The following is a 14,117-nucleotide window of genomic DNA, read 5'->3' on the forward strand; positions in this document are numbered from 1 at the left end:
AAAAAAATTTCAGCCATTCAGTTTTTCAAGGTATTTTATCAGATTTCAGTTGGCATGTAAAGTTAATTTTTCATGCTCAGCATGGAAATTTAATTTCACATGCCCGGCATGTCAAGCTGATTTTACATGCCCGGCATGAAACTCGTTTTTACATGCCCGGTATGAAACACATAACTTGACATGCCCAGCATGAAAACGTGATCCCTTATTTTGGGAATCCTTGTGTGAGGTGCAAGGCACTGGGAACGAGCTTGTAAAGCACGAGGGAGATGATTCAAATAGATATAATGATATTTATTTGTTGGAGTTTTAATTCCGAAAAATAATAGGTGTTATTTTTTTTTCTCCAGCTTCTCAGCGATCCGGAATCCTAAAGCCTTGAATATGATGGGCTCCAGTAGTCCATATAGTCCCATCCGGATCCCGAGTACGGCCGCTCCGAAATTTCCAACTTTAGCCACTTTTCAAGCTTTTTTAAGCCGTTCAAAAAACTCGCAGAACGCGTTTTCTCGGGCCTAAAAACACTCGGCTACGCCTCGTGTTTTTAAAGCCCGATAAAACACTGCTCGTCGTTTTTTAAACATTACGTAAACAACGTAAAATGTAAATGAGAATATGTAAATAAAATGTGAATGTGTGTTGCTTTGATTTGAAGCTCATTACACAACTTTATTTCAAGCCGTGCGTTCCTTTTGCGTTAACCTCAATTTCTGTCAAGTAACGGACATTTTTAGGCCCTTTCACAGCAATCCCGAAGAAAAGATGAACACGTTATTTGCCGAGTTTGGACAATGTGCGAGAAGCTGCAAAGGAGGCTACGAGTCATACGGAGCATGCGAGCCTCTTAAGATAGCGAGTCAACATGCGAATCACACACTTATTGAAAGCTAACCGTTTTAAAATGGGTGCTTAGACTTAATAACAGTTTATTTGGAATACATAAATTATGTGATTGTAATTGTCACTCATCTAGGTTTCCCAAATTGAAATAATATTAAGGGGGCTCCAAAGGGTTTTTAACTACGCACGCGCGCGTAACCTACATACGCCATAACTAAGAAGCACGCGTCAGCTGAATAAATCAAATTTCTATCAAAAGTGGCGGGCGCAACACACCGGAAATAAAACCTGCGGGGAAAATTGTCTTTATCTCGAAATTTTGCTCTGTGACCTATCTCTGTTTTTTGCATGCACGTATCATTCACGATGGCACTTCAAATAAAAAAAGTTTCAGGGAAATTTATCGAGTACAGTTTTCTGTAAACTATAAAAGCACCTTTTACGATGTATCTTAAATTCCACTGGATAACTTTTCATCATACTCGCTATGAAGTTAAAGAATTTATGGAGATTCCCAACAAAGAAATAAAAACGGTAGGTCACCGACTTAGGTTTTCAGATAATTTTCAAAACCTGAAATTTAGAGGGCCTTTTTGTGGACCTAGCGTGTTTCCATGGTAACCGATATGACGTCATAAGTGCCCTCAAAGTATTATCCAACAATAGAGTTGGACAGATATTTATAGTTTGCCTACACTATGAAATATCCTTCTTTGGTATCTTTCATCGTTTCACAAACACTATGGCCACGAAAAACCGTTTCGAGCCTCCTTAAATGCAAACTTCTTCCACAATTACAACACTTACATAGGTAGATGAAAACGCTTTATCAACGTTGCCCACACATAACCAAAAATTGAAACATTTCAGTTGCTTAAGAAGCTCATGATTTACAACTAAAAGACGTTATTAGGTAATTATTACGTGTATTAAAACTTAGTGTTGTCGGATTTAGCCTTTCTTTTAGAACTTTCTTTCCAGGCCACTGCCCTTTTGATGCAGAACAGTTCTTCTCGGTTTGAACCAGTTTTCACTTGGGATCCAGATATGGGTCCGAATAAACCTGAAAATGGGAAAGGTTTATGGGAACATGAGCTCTCCCAGCAAATGTGTCTCTAGCATATTAATGACATTGTTTTGAAAGGGTCAGGAGGTGAATTATGTACCTAGTATATTAATGCCCTTGTTTTGAAGGGGAAGCTGTGTCCTGTCTGTGGTAGTAATCTTGAATAACTGGCGTTTTCATTCCTAGAGACCTCATGCTAAGACCATGTTGTGAGACAAAACAGGAGTCCATGAGTAAGAGCAGGCGCAAAAACTATCAGGTTGTTGCCTTCTACATGTACATTCTTATGGAACCAAACATGATGCACACTTCCAAAATCACGCATTTTCCTCAGAGAGGGTGCTAAAAAAGAACTGATGTCCCACACACATGGTACTTGTTGGGCGTCTGTGATAAATGGAACATGATACTTCAGCACATTTGAAAGTTCTATCAGTGCAAAATAGATACTGCACCAACGAGAAACGGTTAACATCAAGATATATTGATAAAACCTGCTATAACATCTTTCTGTACCAATTTATAAATAATTTTTATCATTATCAAAAAAGGCATGGAAAATGTCATTTATAATAAATTCAATTTTTGATTACAACAAATGGCACCTTTTACCGAGAGTGACCATATCTGCCGTCCTAAATCTCTCATTGGCATTTTCAAACATTCTATATGGATTTTTAAAATGCCATACTCAGTACAAATGAGTTTACAACACAGAACATTTCATTTAAGCACTTTTACTCACGTATCCATCATGGGTGTCTGAGAGACAAGATAGTTTTGATTTCTCATAGAGTCCTTTCAATTCCTTCCATAAGAATAATTTCAACTTGCAGGATAACTAAACTAATCATAAAAAATTACATTTTCCGTAACTGTGATTGGTTTAAAAAAACTCCTATTTTTCACTAATTCATTGGCCAAGTTGTAATCGAACAGTTTGGTATCGGACAGTTCAATAAGCCAATCACATTAGTTTGCAGTTTAAATCAACCAATCACAACCTTGGTGTCAATCACCATAGAAACACTTGTACAGACTCCTAAATTGGTGCTTTCTTTCTTTCTTTCTTTCTTTCAGAGCGACATTAAGCAATTTATGCCCCCTTTGTCAGTCTTTTAATGCAAATTTTCTCTTTTTTTCATGACTTGTCTCTTCTTCTTTTCTTGGAAATTGTAACTATTTTTATGATAAATTGGTAAGAGGACCTTCGGTCTGTAATCATACTTGTGATAAACAAATCAAACTCCTGCTGTGCAGTCGTCTGATTTTGTTGTCACTTGTATGATTACAGACCGAATTGGATTCTACTCAGTCCTATTACCAATACTAAATTTTCTCTAAAGACCGGTAATTTTATTTCTCTACATCAAAGAGAAGCTGTGGCCTTTTCAGAACGCATTGATGAACAAGTGTCTGTGATGTGCATAGATCCATACTACAAAACTAATTCAGTCAATCTCATTTCATGTTCTTTTGAACATTGGCAAAGATTAACTTGCCTGTCGATGTCTCCAGGGGCGTAGCGTCCATGTACGCACGTACGCCCGCACGTACAGCTCAAATCCGGGAATCCTTATTCTATGGTGGCAGTAATTTTTTAAAGTCATCATAAAATCGGGTCAAGTTTTTTAAATTTCGAATTAACTGGTGTCTCTCTGTGTGAGTATTTCCAGTATCTTTTCATTAACCCATACAGGCCTTGCCAAACGGATCCAACATCATCCAACATTGTTGGACGCTGTTGAAGTGTCGAACGACAACGAGGTGGCCAGACAAATGCAACGTGTTGGATTCAACAATGTTGGATGATTTTGCACTAACATGTTGAACCCTTTTAGCCAGGCCTTAATGGCAAGAAACTTAGACCACAGTCTTATCACCAGTCCCCCAGTTCCCGGTTATTTTTTGACGATGATGATATTATAACAGAGTTTGCGACGTCTTGCCCTCTGCTTGTATTGTAAACCCTTTGTTTGCGTTGTAGCTTGCTGCAGAGAAAACTCAACAGATGCGTGGAATATACAACTAGTGCATTTTCCTTCGCATTTAATTATTGAGATGTCCTTCGAAAATAGTCGGAAATGGCATTTCCGAGACCCTAAATTTCAAAATTTTCAGGGGCAGCAGTCAGGGGCATCGTGCCCTTAGACCCCCCTAGTTTGGAGCATCTTTGACGCTCGAAACATTCTTCGTATGCGTACACCTTCAAAATCTCACGCTACGCCCCTGTTATGATATCGTGTTATCATCCTTTATGTCAAATGCAGGTAATTTGATCTTCAGGATTTGCTTTTTGCACTGATGCTCTAATTTCGGTTGGATAAAGGTCGTTTTTGCTCAAAATTATCTTGTTTGTAATGCAACGCTAATTTTACCAGTATAGGAATTCCACATTACCATTTTCGACTTTTAAACTCGTGATTAACTAAAGATTTCCCCGAAACTGACTCCAAAGTAACGTGACTTAGCCCCTTTAACATGTGTATTATTATTATCATTTAGCACCTAGAACGTGTGGTACAAAGCATATGCGTATAAGCATAAATGCCATGATCCTGGCAATGAAATTCTCCTTTTTTGGAATGAAAAGTCACAAAACATCGCAGTCTTGAGTAAAGCTACATGGAAGTTTACACCATGATAACCATCATCCGATAATGGTCCAATGCTTTTGAGTTGCAACTGCTGAAGCTGCTCATGACACAAAGCACATGATATATCTGGAACTTCATCCCCGTTGTCAGAGCCACAATCTGATATGGGTCCACCTTCAGTGCAGTGCCAAACTCATTTATTTCAGTTCTTGATCATTAGCAAAAACACTTTACACAGATAAAATAATCAGAGTTTGCAGTAGAAGTCATTCCAAAATATCATAGCTGCCTTGGTGACCTGTTCCTTTCGGTACTCAATGGGTGGTTGTTCCAGCTACCAGCTAGTTCATCTGATGTTCTGTAAGTCGTGGCAAAAATATGTAGTGAAGGGCAAACAAATGAATCTTATTAAAAGTGCTACTACGATCAAAAATCGCTTCTCGTTTTTCTTCACATTTCGAAAGTTCTTGTGCTGAACATTCGAATAGGGAAGATATCGTTGACGTCATCTATTGTCATTAATGTGCCAACCAGAAGCTCATTGGCTGTCGAAACAAAGGGTCTTTTGTTCCTGTGGTTGGAAAATTTGAATAACAAAAGCAATGTTTGTAAACAGATATCTCCCATATTGCGAGATTTACGCAACCATTTAATGAGAAAAAACTATCTATTTTGACGGTAATTTTTTCATTTAACAGTCTGCCATTGGTGTGGTTCTGACAAATAAGCCTCAGAGAGCTGGATCGAAGAGAAAGTGATGTCATTTACTCACTAGCTTAAAATGCACCTAAGCTCAAATATTTTTCGTCTAAACATTAATCTCCTCACCAAAAGCAAACATGTTTTACCATGGTTATCTTGAAATTTCGCGTTTTATCTGCGGGAATCATTAGACGCGAAGATTTATCAAACCTGACAGTAATTTGGACCCACGACCGTGATATGAGAGGCTTTTGCTTTGGATGGGGAGATTTATATTAGGAACGAAAAATTTTGACGTTTAAAATGCAGGTGTGAATGCAGCTTAATTAGCATGCAGAACACTAATTTGACAATCTGTCGAAAGCCAAAACCTCTTGCGCTGCATTTACAGTTGAGACACTTCATTTTAGTTCATGGATTACGTAGTTATGCCATGAGCTATCGGAGGCAGTTGTATGGCATTCACTCGACCCCAATTAATCTAGTCACTAAACTTCGATTTGACATTTCTAATGTACCTCCCCTCCTAAGTATTACTTTTGTCTCAGTGTTTATATGCATATCTTTGAAAGGTTTCATTGAGTAGTTTTTGGAGAGGTTTTTATTCAATGACGCTGGTGTTTAACTCGGATACTTCTTCGTTCCGACATCAAACAAAATGTGCCTTTGTAGAGCAGAAAAATGAAAAGTTAATACCATAATCATGGAGGTGATACTGTGAGAAAAATAAACGTTGAATTCGTGGAAGCCACGACAAATTGATGAATATGATCACTAGATTTAATCTTTTTAATCTTTAATCTTTCTTTGTACATGGTAAAAATTCACCAGGAATGCTCCCTAATTACTTAATAAGTACTAACATTATGCATACTAACTATAAACCTGTTTTCCATGAATGCCGGGTATCTAATGAAAAATTCGTATGGAGCAATTACTTTAGTTGTTTAAGGGATTCTGACTTTCTAAGGTTGTAGAGTAGGCTGTTTTAGAGGGTCGCACTGCTGTAACTAATAAAACTATTTTGCAGACAGTGAGTTCGCGGCAAGGGAATAACTAATTTGTTTACAGAATCTCATAAGGAAAAACGTGTTTCATTTCATTTGGTAAATTTAGACGAAAGATACTTAGGAACAAGACCATTGAAAGACCTTTATCCATCACGGCTTTCTGAATTTGGCGTTGGTGTATACCAAACCTTCCATCTGAGTTGCTGAAAAAGGCATTCAGCATGGCAATTTGGACGGATTGAGCATTTTTGCTGTCATAGGGCTCAAATCAGTCGAGCAGGCCCCTTTTCTGAGGCGGTCGTGTTTTGTCACGCAAACACTTAAAATGAATTTCTAGTTTCTAAAGAAACTGTGGAGCTACGTCGGTGGGAGAACAAAACAACATCCAACCTTTCTAACTGCGAAAATAAGATGATGATCGCTTATCTCGAGAAGATAAACAGCTGAATGTACCATACTGTCGATGTTATTCGTAATGAAAAGATCAATTAGAGTAGACATACTAGCTGTTATTCTGGGCCCGGTGGTTCAAAAGCCGATTAACGCTAATCCCAGATTAAAAATTAACCAAGGAGTTTGTTTCTCTACTCCCAAATGTTGTTGAACGCTGATATTCGGAAAAAAAAAAACTTTACAGTGGAAGAAGTCAATCTTCAAAACACAAAAATAAGCAAAAGAAACTTTCACCAAAAAGCTGAAAACATGAAACAAAAATTTACGGTAATCCTGGATTAAGTTAATCGGCTTTCGAACAACCAGGCCCTGGTGGGTTCCGTTATCACCTGTGACAATTGGCACGCTTCCATAATATTAATTAGACGAGTTGTATGGGATTCCCCAGAGAGAGACAAGATATTACAATTTAAATCACCAGTAAATGTCTTTTGTGAAGTTTTCAGTTTTGTTTAAAAGTTGCTCAAAAATATCAAAACATTATATTGGTGAATGAGGAGAGCGATAGTAACAATGGACCCACAACGAATTCCCAAAACGGTTTTGAATTTGGCTTGTTTTTTTATCTCTAATGCTAGTAGTTCCAAGAGGTCACTTTCTAAATCACCACACCTTCGAAAATTCATGGAACTGCAAACCTAAACACATGCACCACCACCGCTTCTGTTTCTTTTGAGTCTGACCAAACAGTAACCAGGAAGACGGATTAAAAAGTCGGGTATTGATGCGTCAAGCCTAGTTTCGTTGATGGTCAAGATGTCAGGCGGTTGACTCTCCATAACAACGCGTAATATATTTAGAGAACCTAACTTAAACCCTCTTATTTTATTAATTGCTTGGAGGAGAAGGTATAAAATTCGATTTCTCAATCTCTGCATCTATTTTAATCAACAACTAAAACTGAAATTACATGCACAGTAATCTCTTTCACAACATTTTTCGTTTAACTGACAGTCTTTACTCCCTCTCTCTTCAGTTTAGAACAACAGCAAAAATCTTACTAATGAAAAAGTCAACCTAAAGCGTAGTAAATTCGCTTAATCGACTGCAATTTTACAGTCAAACAAAGCAGCTCACGAATGGCCATTCATTTCACACAAAGCCTATAAATGTGATTCACAATGAAATATGTCAGAATCTCTGTCAACACGGAATTGCAAATGTTTTCTGGCTTTCTTCGTTTTTTAGCCAGTTTTACAAAATATGTGAGACAGCGAGGCATATATTAAGAGGGACACCATTAACTGAAAGCTAACCGTTGTACATAACTATAATTCTTGTTGTGGGAGACTCAAGTTGAATAGCGTTTCAAAGGTCAACAGTTTTTTTTTTGCAATCTTCTGTGGCTGGTCGTTAAGCCAACGTGCATTATAATCTCGTCCGGTTTCCGTCGTGTGAATGGTTTGGCGAGGTCGAACATATCATGGACTGTAATGCCGCTCAACGATTTCGATTCTGCGTTTGCTGCCTTCGACAATTTCCTGCCTTGGATGTTTGGAGCAACCAATCAGTGCAGGGAATTTTTAATAATCACCTATGTAATTGTATTGAACACAGATATTCCACTCGTTCATTAACATCTCAAGTTGCATAATCTGAGGTTGACAATTTAACAACTTCCTTTATCTCTTGTGCTGCGAGTCTTCTTTCCTTTTCAATTTCGTTATTCAAGAGTCGCAATGCCGTTATTAGACTCTTACTTTAATCGATTCAAACATTTGTATAAAGACACAGAACATGAATGATGATCTTGTAGTTTCTGCTTAAGGTCTCTGTTTTCGGCCTGAAGTTCGGTTTCCTCTGTTGTTGTCTTCCCACTTATGAGAACTGAGATTTCAGACCGGCGTTTGCTGATTTCGTGTCTAAATTGTTCACTTATCTCACGCATCGCAGTGTCTATTAAATTTGAGCAAGTTACATGGTCGTTTTTGCACTGCTCTTCGGTTCTCTCGCTTCGGTTTTCTTGGCTCTCTCTTGCAATCAAGGATTCATCTCATTCGTGTAGCTCGTGGTCGCTGATAATTCTGAATTCAGATAATTCCTTACGGATAATTTCCGATTTGGAGCCTTGTATGTGACGTTTTTTCGTGCCAGGGTAGAAACTTACCAAGACACCACCAGCTTTCATTGTGTGAAAGTTGCTACCGATGCTTGTAAAGTTCCATGTTCCCGAAACTTTCAAATCAACGTTAAATAACTCCCCTAGCCATTTGAACATGTCCTTGTCACCAGGTTTAGTCACAAAAATAAACCTATATCGCTCACTGGGTTGATTAATACCAGCTTTCGCAGAAAGTTTGCAAACACGTGCATCCTGCTTGGCCATCAATGATTTATTTGGCGACGCAATAACTATCCCTCACTAGAATATGACGAAATGCGGCCTTTTTCCTTTAACAGAGAGTTTTAGAGTCCAGCCAAGTCTCGCTCAACAGTGGTAACACTAGAATGTCCAGGACCGAGACGAATGACATAGATGGCCAACGCACGTTCAAAATACTCCTTTGCCTGCTCCACTTCACCATTGTCACGGAGTACAACAGCCAAGTTTTTATAAAAATTTGCGACTTGAATATGTTGATATCCCAACTTTTCTATCTGTATAGCGACAGCGCGCTCAAGATACTCCTTTGCTTGTTCCAGGTCACCCTTGGCATGGAGTACAGTGGCTATGTTGTTGTAACTGGTTGCGACATCGATATGCTGAGAGCCCAACTTTTCTATCCGTATAGCAAGAGCGCGCTCATGGTACTCCTTTGCTTGTTCCAGGTCCCCTTGGTCATGTAGTACAGTGGCTATGTTGTTGTAACCGGTTGCGACATCGATATGGCGTGATCCCAACTTTTCTATCTGTACAGCAAGAGCGCGATCATGATACTCCTTAGCTTGTTCCAGGTCACCTTGGTCACGGAGTACAATGGCTATGTTGTTGTAACTGGTTGCGAGATGGATATGCTGAGATCCCAACTTTTCTATCTGTATAGCAACAGCGCGATCATGGTATTCCTTTGCTTGCTCCAGGTCACCTTGGTCGTGGAGTAGACTGGCTATGTTGTTGTAACTGGTTGCGACATCTATATCCTGAGATCCCGACTTTTCTATCCGTATAGCAAGAGCACGATCATGATACTCCTTTGCTTGTTCCAGGTCCCCTTGGTCATGGAGTACAATGGCTATGTTGTTGTAAGTGGTTGCGACATCTATATCCTGAGATCCCAACTTTTCTATCCGTATAGCAAGAGCGCGATCAAGATACTCCTTTGCTTTTTCCAGGTCACCCTGGGCATGGAGTACAGTGGCTATGTTGTTGTAACTGGTTGCGACATCGATATGCTGAGATCCCAACTTTTCTATCTGTATAGCAAGGGCGCGATCATGATACTCCTTTGCTTGTTCCAGGTCACCCTGGGCACGAAGTACACTGCCTATGTTGTTGTAACTGGTTGCGACATCGATATGCTGAGATCCTAATATTTTTATCCGTATAGCCAGAGCGCGATCATGATACTCCTTTGCTTCTCGAAGCTCACTCATCACCTGATGGATATGGCCTAACTCATTGTAGACTGCTACGAAGACTCCCTCACAAAATACACCACCATTATGAATTAATTTTAGAGCTACCTTACAGATGCTTTTGGCTGTATGAAGGTCGCAACAATTAGCACAAATTGCGCTAAACCTAATGAAATATTTTGGATAATGTTTCACACTTAAATTGACTTTCGATAAGTCAGCTACATTGAATACACTTTCAATTTCTGTTATTAGACACCTTAAATGAGGTACCAGCTGAAAGCTATTAGAAGTAAAGTCTTTTTTATCAATATTTTTCTCCTCAATAAACTGATTAAATGAGGTAATACCCCAATGAATGATTTGAAAATATTGAGCCTCCAAATACTTTTTGATTCTAGTTTGGATGACATTTCTCACAATTTGATGTACTTGAACGTAGACGCCACTCTCGTCTTCTTCAACTAACAGCAGCGAGCTTTTTCGAATCCTTAAACCAATGATATCTTCGTCCGCAGATTCGTCTAATCCACTCCTATCGCTATCGTTCTCGACATTAAGGATGTACTTTATTAGAAGGTCAAGGTTTAATGGTTGCTGGCCACAGAGAGAAATGAAACCGAATGCGTGATTCAAAACCTTGTCAGATGACATCGCGTCGTCCACGGCCAGTGAAATCGCTGTGGTCATAGACATTGGGTAGCTTTGGTTTGTCACGGCAAGAAAGGCCTCAGTGTTTGCACGCTGACCCCTGTAAAGCTTCTCGAGGTAGCCTTTCCAGTTAAAATTCGAAGATGCTTCCCGAACTTGTTTGACAAAGATAGCGGCGCTTGCTAAGGCAAGGGGTTGGTAATCTAATGCCCGAGCAACTTCTATTTCGGTCTCATCGTCAACGATGCCGGAGAGAGAGGCTAATAAGGAAATGGCGTCAGATGGCGTCATGCCCTTGCTCACAGAGAAGTGATTGCTGAAAGAGGTTTCTGTAGGAATAGCAGCGGCGTCTTGCGATGTGATCAGCAGCTGACCTTTACACCAGTGCGAGTCTCCGGTCTTTGGCAAATGAGGATTCATTCCACTTAAGCTGACGACATTGTCCACCACTAACAGCCACGATGAGTAAAGCTCAACTTTTGTACTAATTAACGACTTTATGTTGGCAATCTTCCTCTCCGTCTTCAGATCTTTGTCGTTTAGAGTATTTGTGATTGCATATTCTGAACACTTTAGATGACGAGCAAAAGAGACGTAGGATTCTACCAGTGCATCAAGACTTTGCGCATCTAGAGTCATCACGAATGTATTCTTGCCCGGCATTTGTTTTTTCTCATGAAAGAATTTCTTTGCAGCAAGAGCGGCTAACTGAGATTTGCCGCTTCCAGGGTTTCCTGAGATGTACAGGGAAGTTAATCGGCTCTCGTTGGTTTCTTTCAGTTGCTCTAGTTGTTGAGCTATCTTAGCCAACTCATGATATCGTTCGGCAACATCGTGCGATGGCTTGGGTGGGAGAATGCAAAATGCCGCAGGAGCTTCATTTTGTAACTGCTCTTCAAGGACCTTTCGATGCTTTTCTGTTTCCTTAAGGGTTTCACCTTTTACTGTCAGTTCCTGTTCTTTTTCATTCAGTTCGTCTTTTAGGTGGTCGACTTCTTTTAAGACTTTTTCTAACTCGAGCGTCGGAAAACTCTTCTGATTTCTGGTTTCTTGAATCTTCCGGTCGGAGAGGCCAAGTGCTTGAAAGGCAACTACAACTTTACGTACAGCAGTGTGAAACTCTGACTCCTTGACATGGCCTTGTGGCAAATGAGCAAAGACTTGATTACGAAAATTTCTCAAATCATCCACATTTGATCGGACTACTGCGTTTAGGCCTCTTCCAATACAGTCGGAGTACAGTATAGCGTAAAAGAGCATGGTGCATTCCCATTCTGCTGTATTTCCGTTAACCATGGTTGCCAAAAGACCCGCGTTTTTTCTTTGGTTTCGCGGCGACTCCTGGTTTTTGAAGTCCAGTCCATTTCGGGGCTCGTGTTTCCATTCTCCCAAAGTTGCCTTGTAGCGGTTGTCCCATTCTTGTTTGAAGATTGTTCGCAGGCCCTCAGTTATCACATCAGTAGTGATAAAGCAGATCCTGAAGTAGTTCAGTTGCTCCTCAGTGTATTGCGGTCCAGTGGCCATACTTAGTCAGGTTCAGCTTTTAGTCAGACCTTGCTAAAAATAATTATTGCGTTTATGTCAGAATTAGTACAAAGGATCACTTAATAACTTATACATATACTAAGATGTTTTTATTTTTACTTTTATTCATTTATTTTCGCAAATAATGCTAAGTTCAAAGTGTGGTTTTGAATGTTTTTTCTGAGACACATTTTACGAAAAAGGAACCCAGGACAGCGATTTTTACTTCATGTCATCTTTACTGCTTCAATTTTCCTACGTCTTCGGCGCCAACGTGCAAACTACGGCGAGCCTTCAATGAACGATGCATCTGTCTGGCAGATCTACTGTGCACCCGTTCATAACCATCTCTTGAACAACAGAAGAGGCCTTTACTGACGTTTTTCACTTCCGTCTCTAGGTCGTCGATAGAGGAAGGATGGACTTTTTAGTGAGACAATCCCTAAGTTGTTTACAAGGCATGTTAGTCATACACATGTTTTTGCAGAAACTCCAGTGTCTCGAGCTCCGTAGACGTGGCTTTGCAAATGATACGCTTTCGGATGGTAATCTTCTCGATAATGAGGTTGTAATTAACGATTTTTTTTAGTTTTGGCGCAGGGAAACTCTTTCAGGTATCAACACTCCTTACCTTTAATGATGGTCTATCTGGATGAAGACAAACAACAATCCTTCACAGTTCACTCTTCCTGCAAGGAGGGAAAGAGAAACTGAATGAAAGCATAGTTAAATGATAACATACAGACCCAAACTGTACTATACTTAGGGTCAGCAGCCCGTTTCTGCAAAGTCCGGAAAGCTTTTCAGGCGAGAGAAGTCACTGTGAAAAGCATAGGCTTGCTCTATAAAGCTGGTCCTTTGCCATGATTTCAAGTTAGGAGAGGAGAAAAAGAACATGGCAAGACTTCACGCTTCGAGAGGTTTTGCTTTTTAAGGTAAAGCTCAAATGACAATAACCAGACTTTTACTTGCGAACCGTTAAATAACGAAGAGACAAACTGAATCAAAATCACCATAACAGCACAAAGGAAAACCAGTGTAGTACAAGCGCAAAATATTTAAATATATGAAAGATTAAATTAAATTATTGACAGTTTAATTACAAATCATTCGTGTGGTTCAGTTACGAAGGATCGCAAACATTTGACTTACCGATTAGGAATGTAAGGCAAACTTTTCCTAGACGTCTCTTAAGTTCTTGCGATGGTGAAAAATCACTGCACGGTCAACAAGTGTGAGGACTCTAATATAGAACCTGATCAGCCACGCCCTCAGCCCTGAAACAACGGACACCAACATGACATTAACAAATTCGATGATGGAATTCAACAGTCCAAGAAGACATGCAAGATACCTTAGCCGTTCATCGTAACCATAATAAAGGAAGACAAAGATCGGTGGTGCTAACATTCAAGCGATTTTTAGTTCTTCGCAGCTGCAACTTCGATCGTTCCGAAGGCATAGGACATAGCTTTGCGATGTTCATAGCACTAAATATAAACACGATCCACCGCAAACAATCGATTGCTACGCGCTTGCGTATACACCTTATTCCAAAATGGCCGCTGATTTATGCGGATATAAATTGGCACTTGTTCCCTCGTTCAAGATAAAATATTGTTTTGAATTTTAAGCTTAAGAACGAGGCATCAAGGGCTTATTTGAATAAAAACAAACGAATATTTAAATGGCGGCCATTTTGGAATAAGGTGTATTCCATTATGTACTTGACACACCACCCTAGGCTTGATTTGTTGA

The 14,117-nt window shown here is 39.6% G+C and overlaps 1 protein-coding gene across 6 annotated transcripts in view; it reads right to left on the bottom strand.

The window, feature by feature from the left end:
- Positions 1–906: 906 nt before the first annotated feature.
- Positions 907–14,117, bottom strand: part of LOC137984948 (uncharacterized) — a 26,804-nt gene continuing 13,593 nt past the window's right edge. Inside the window, exons 2-5 of one of the 6 annotated variants that reach the window (XR_011119204.1) lie at positions 13,512–13,636; positions 12,991–13,048; positions 2,007–2,293; positions 907–1,903 (exon numbers count right to left, since the gene is read on the bottom strand). Coding sequence is in view for 2 of the 6 variants with exons in the window: in XM_068832314.1 (XP_068688415.1) it covers positions 9,075–12,359 (3,285 nt within the window). In the remaining 4 variants the exon portion in view is untranslated. The other 5 variants (XR_011119207.1, XR_011119205.1, XR_011119206.1 and 2 more) reach the window with 5 other exon arrangements.

This window comes from Montipora foliosa, chromosome 14 (genome assembly GCF_036669935.1).
Source record: "Montipora foliosa isolate CH-2021 chromosome 14, ASM3666993v2, whole genome shotgun sequence".
In the NCBI taxonomy this organism is placed as follows: Eukaryota; Metazoa; Cnidaria; class Anthozoa; order Scleractinia; family Acroporidae; genus Montipora; species Montipora foliosa.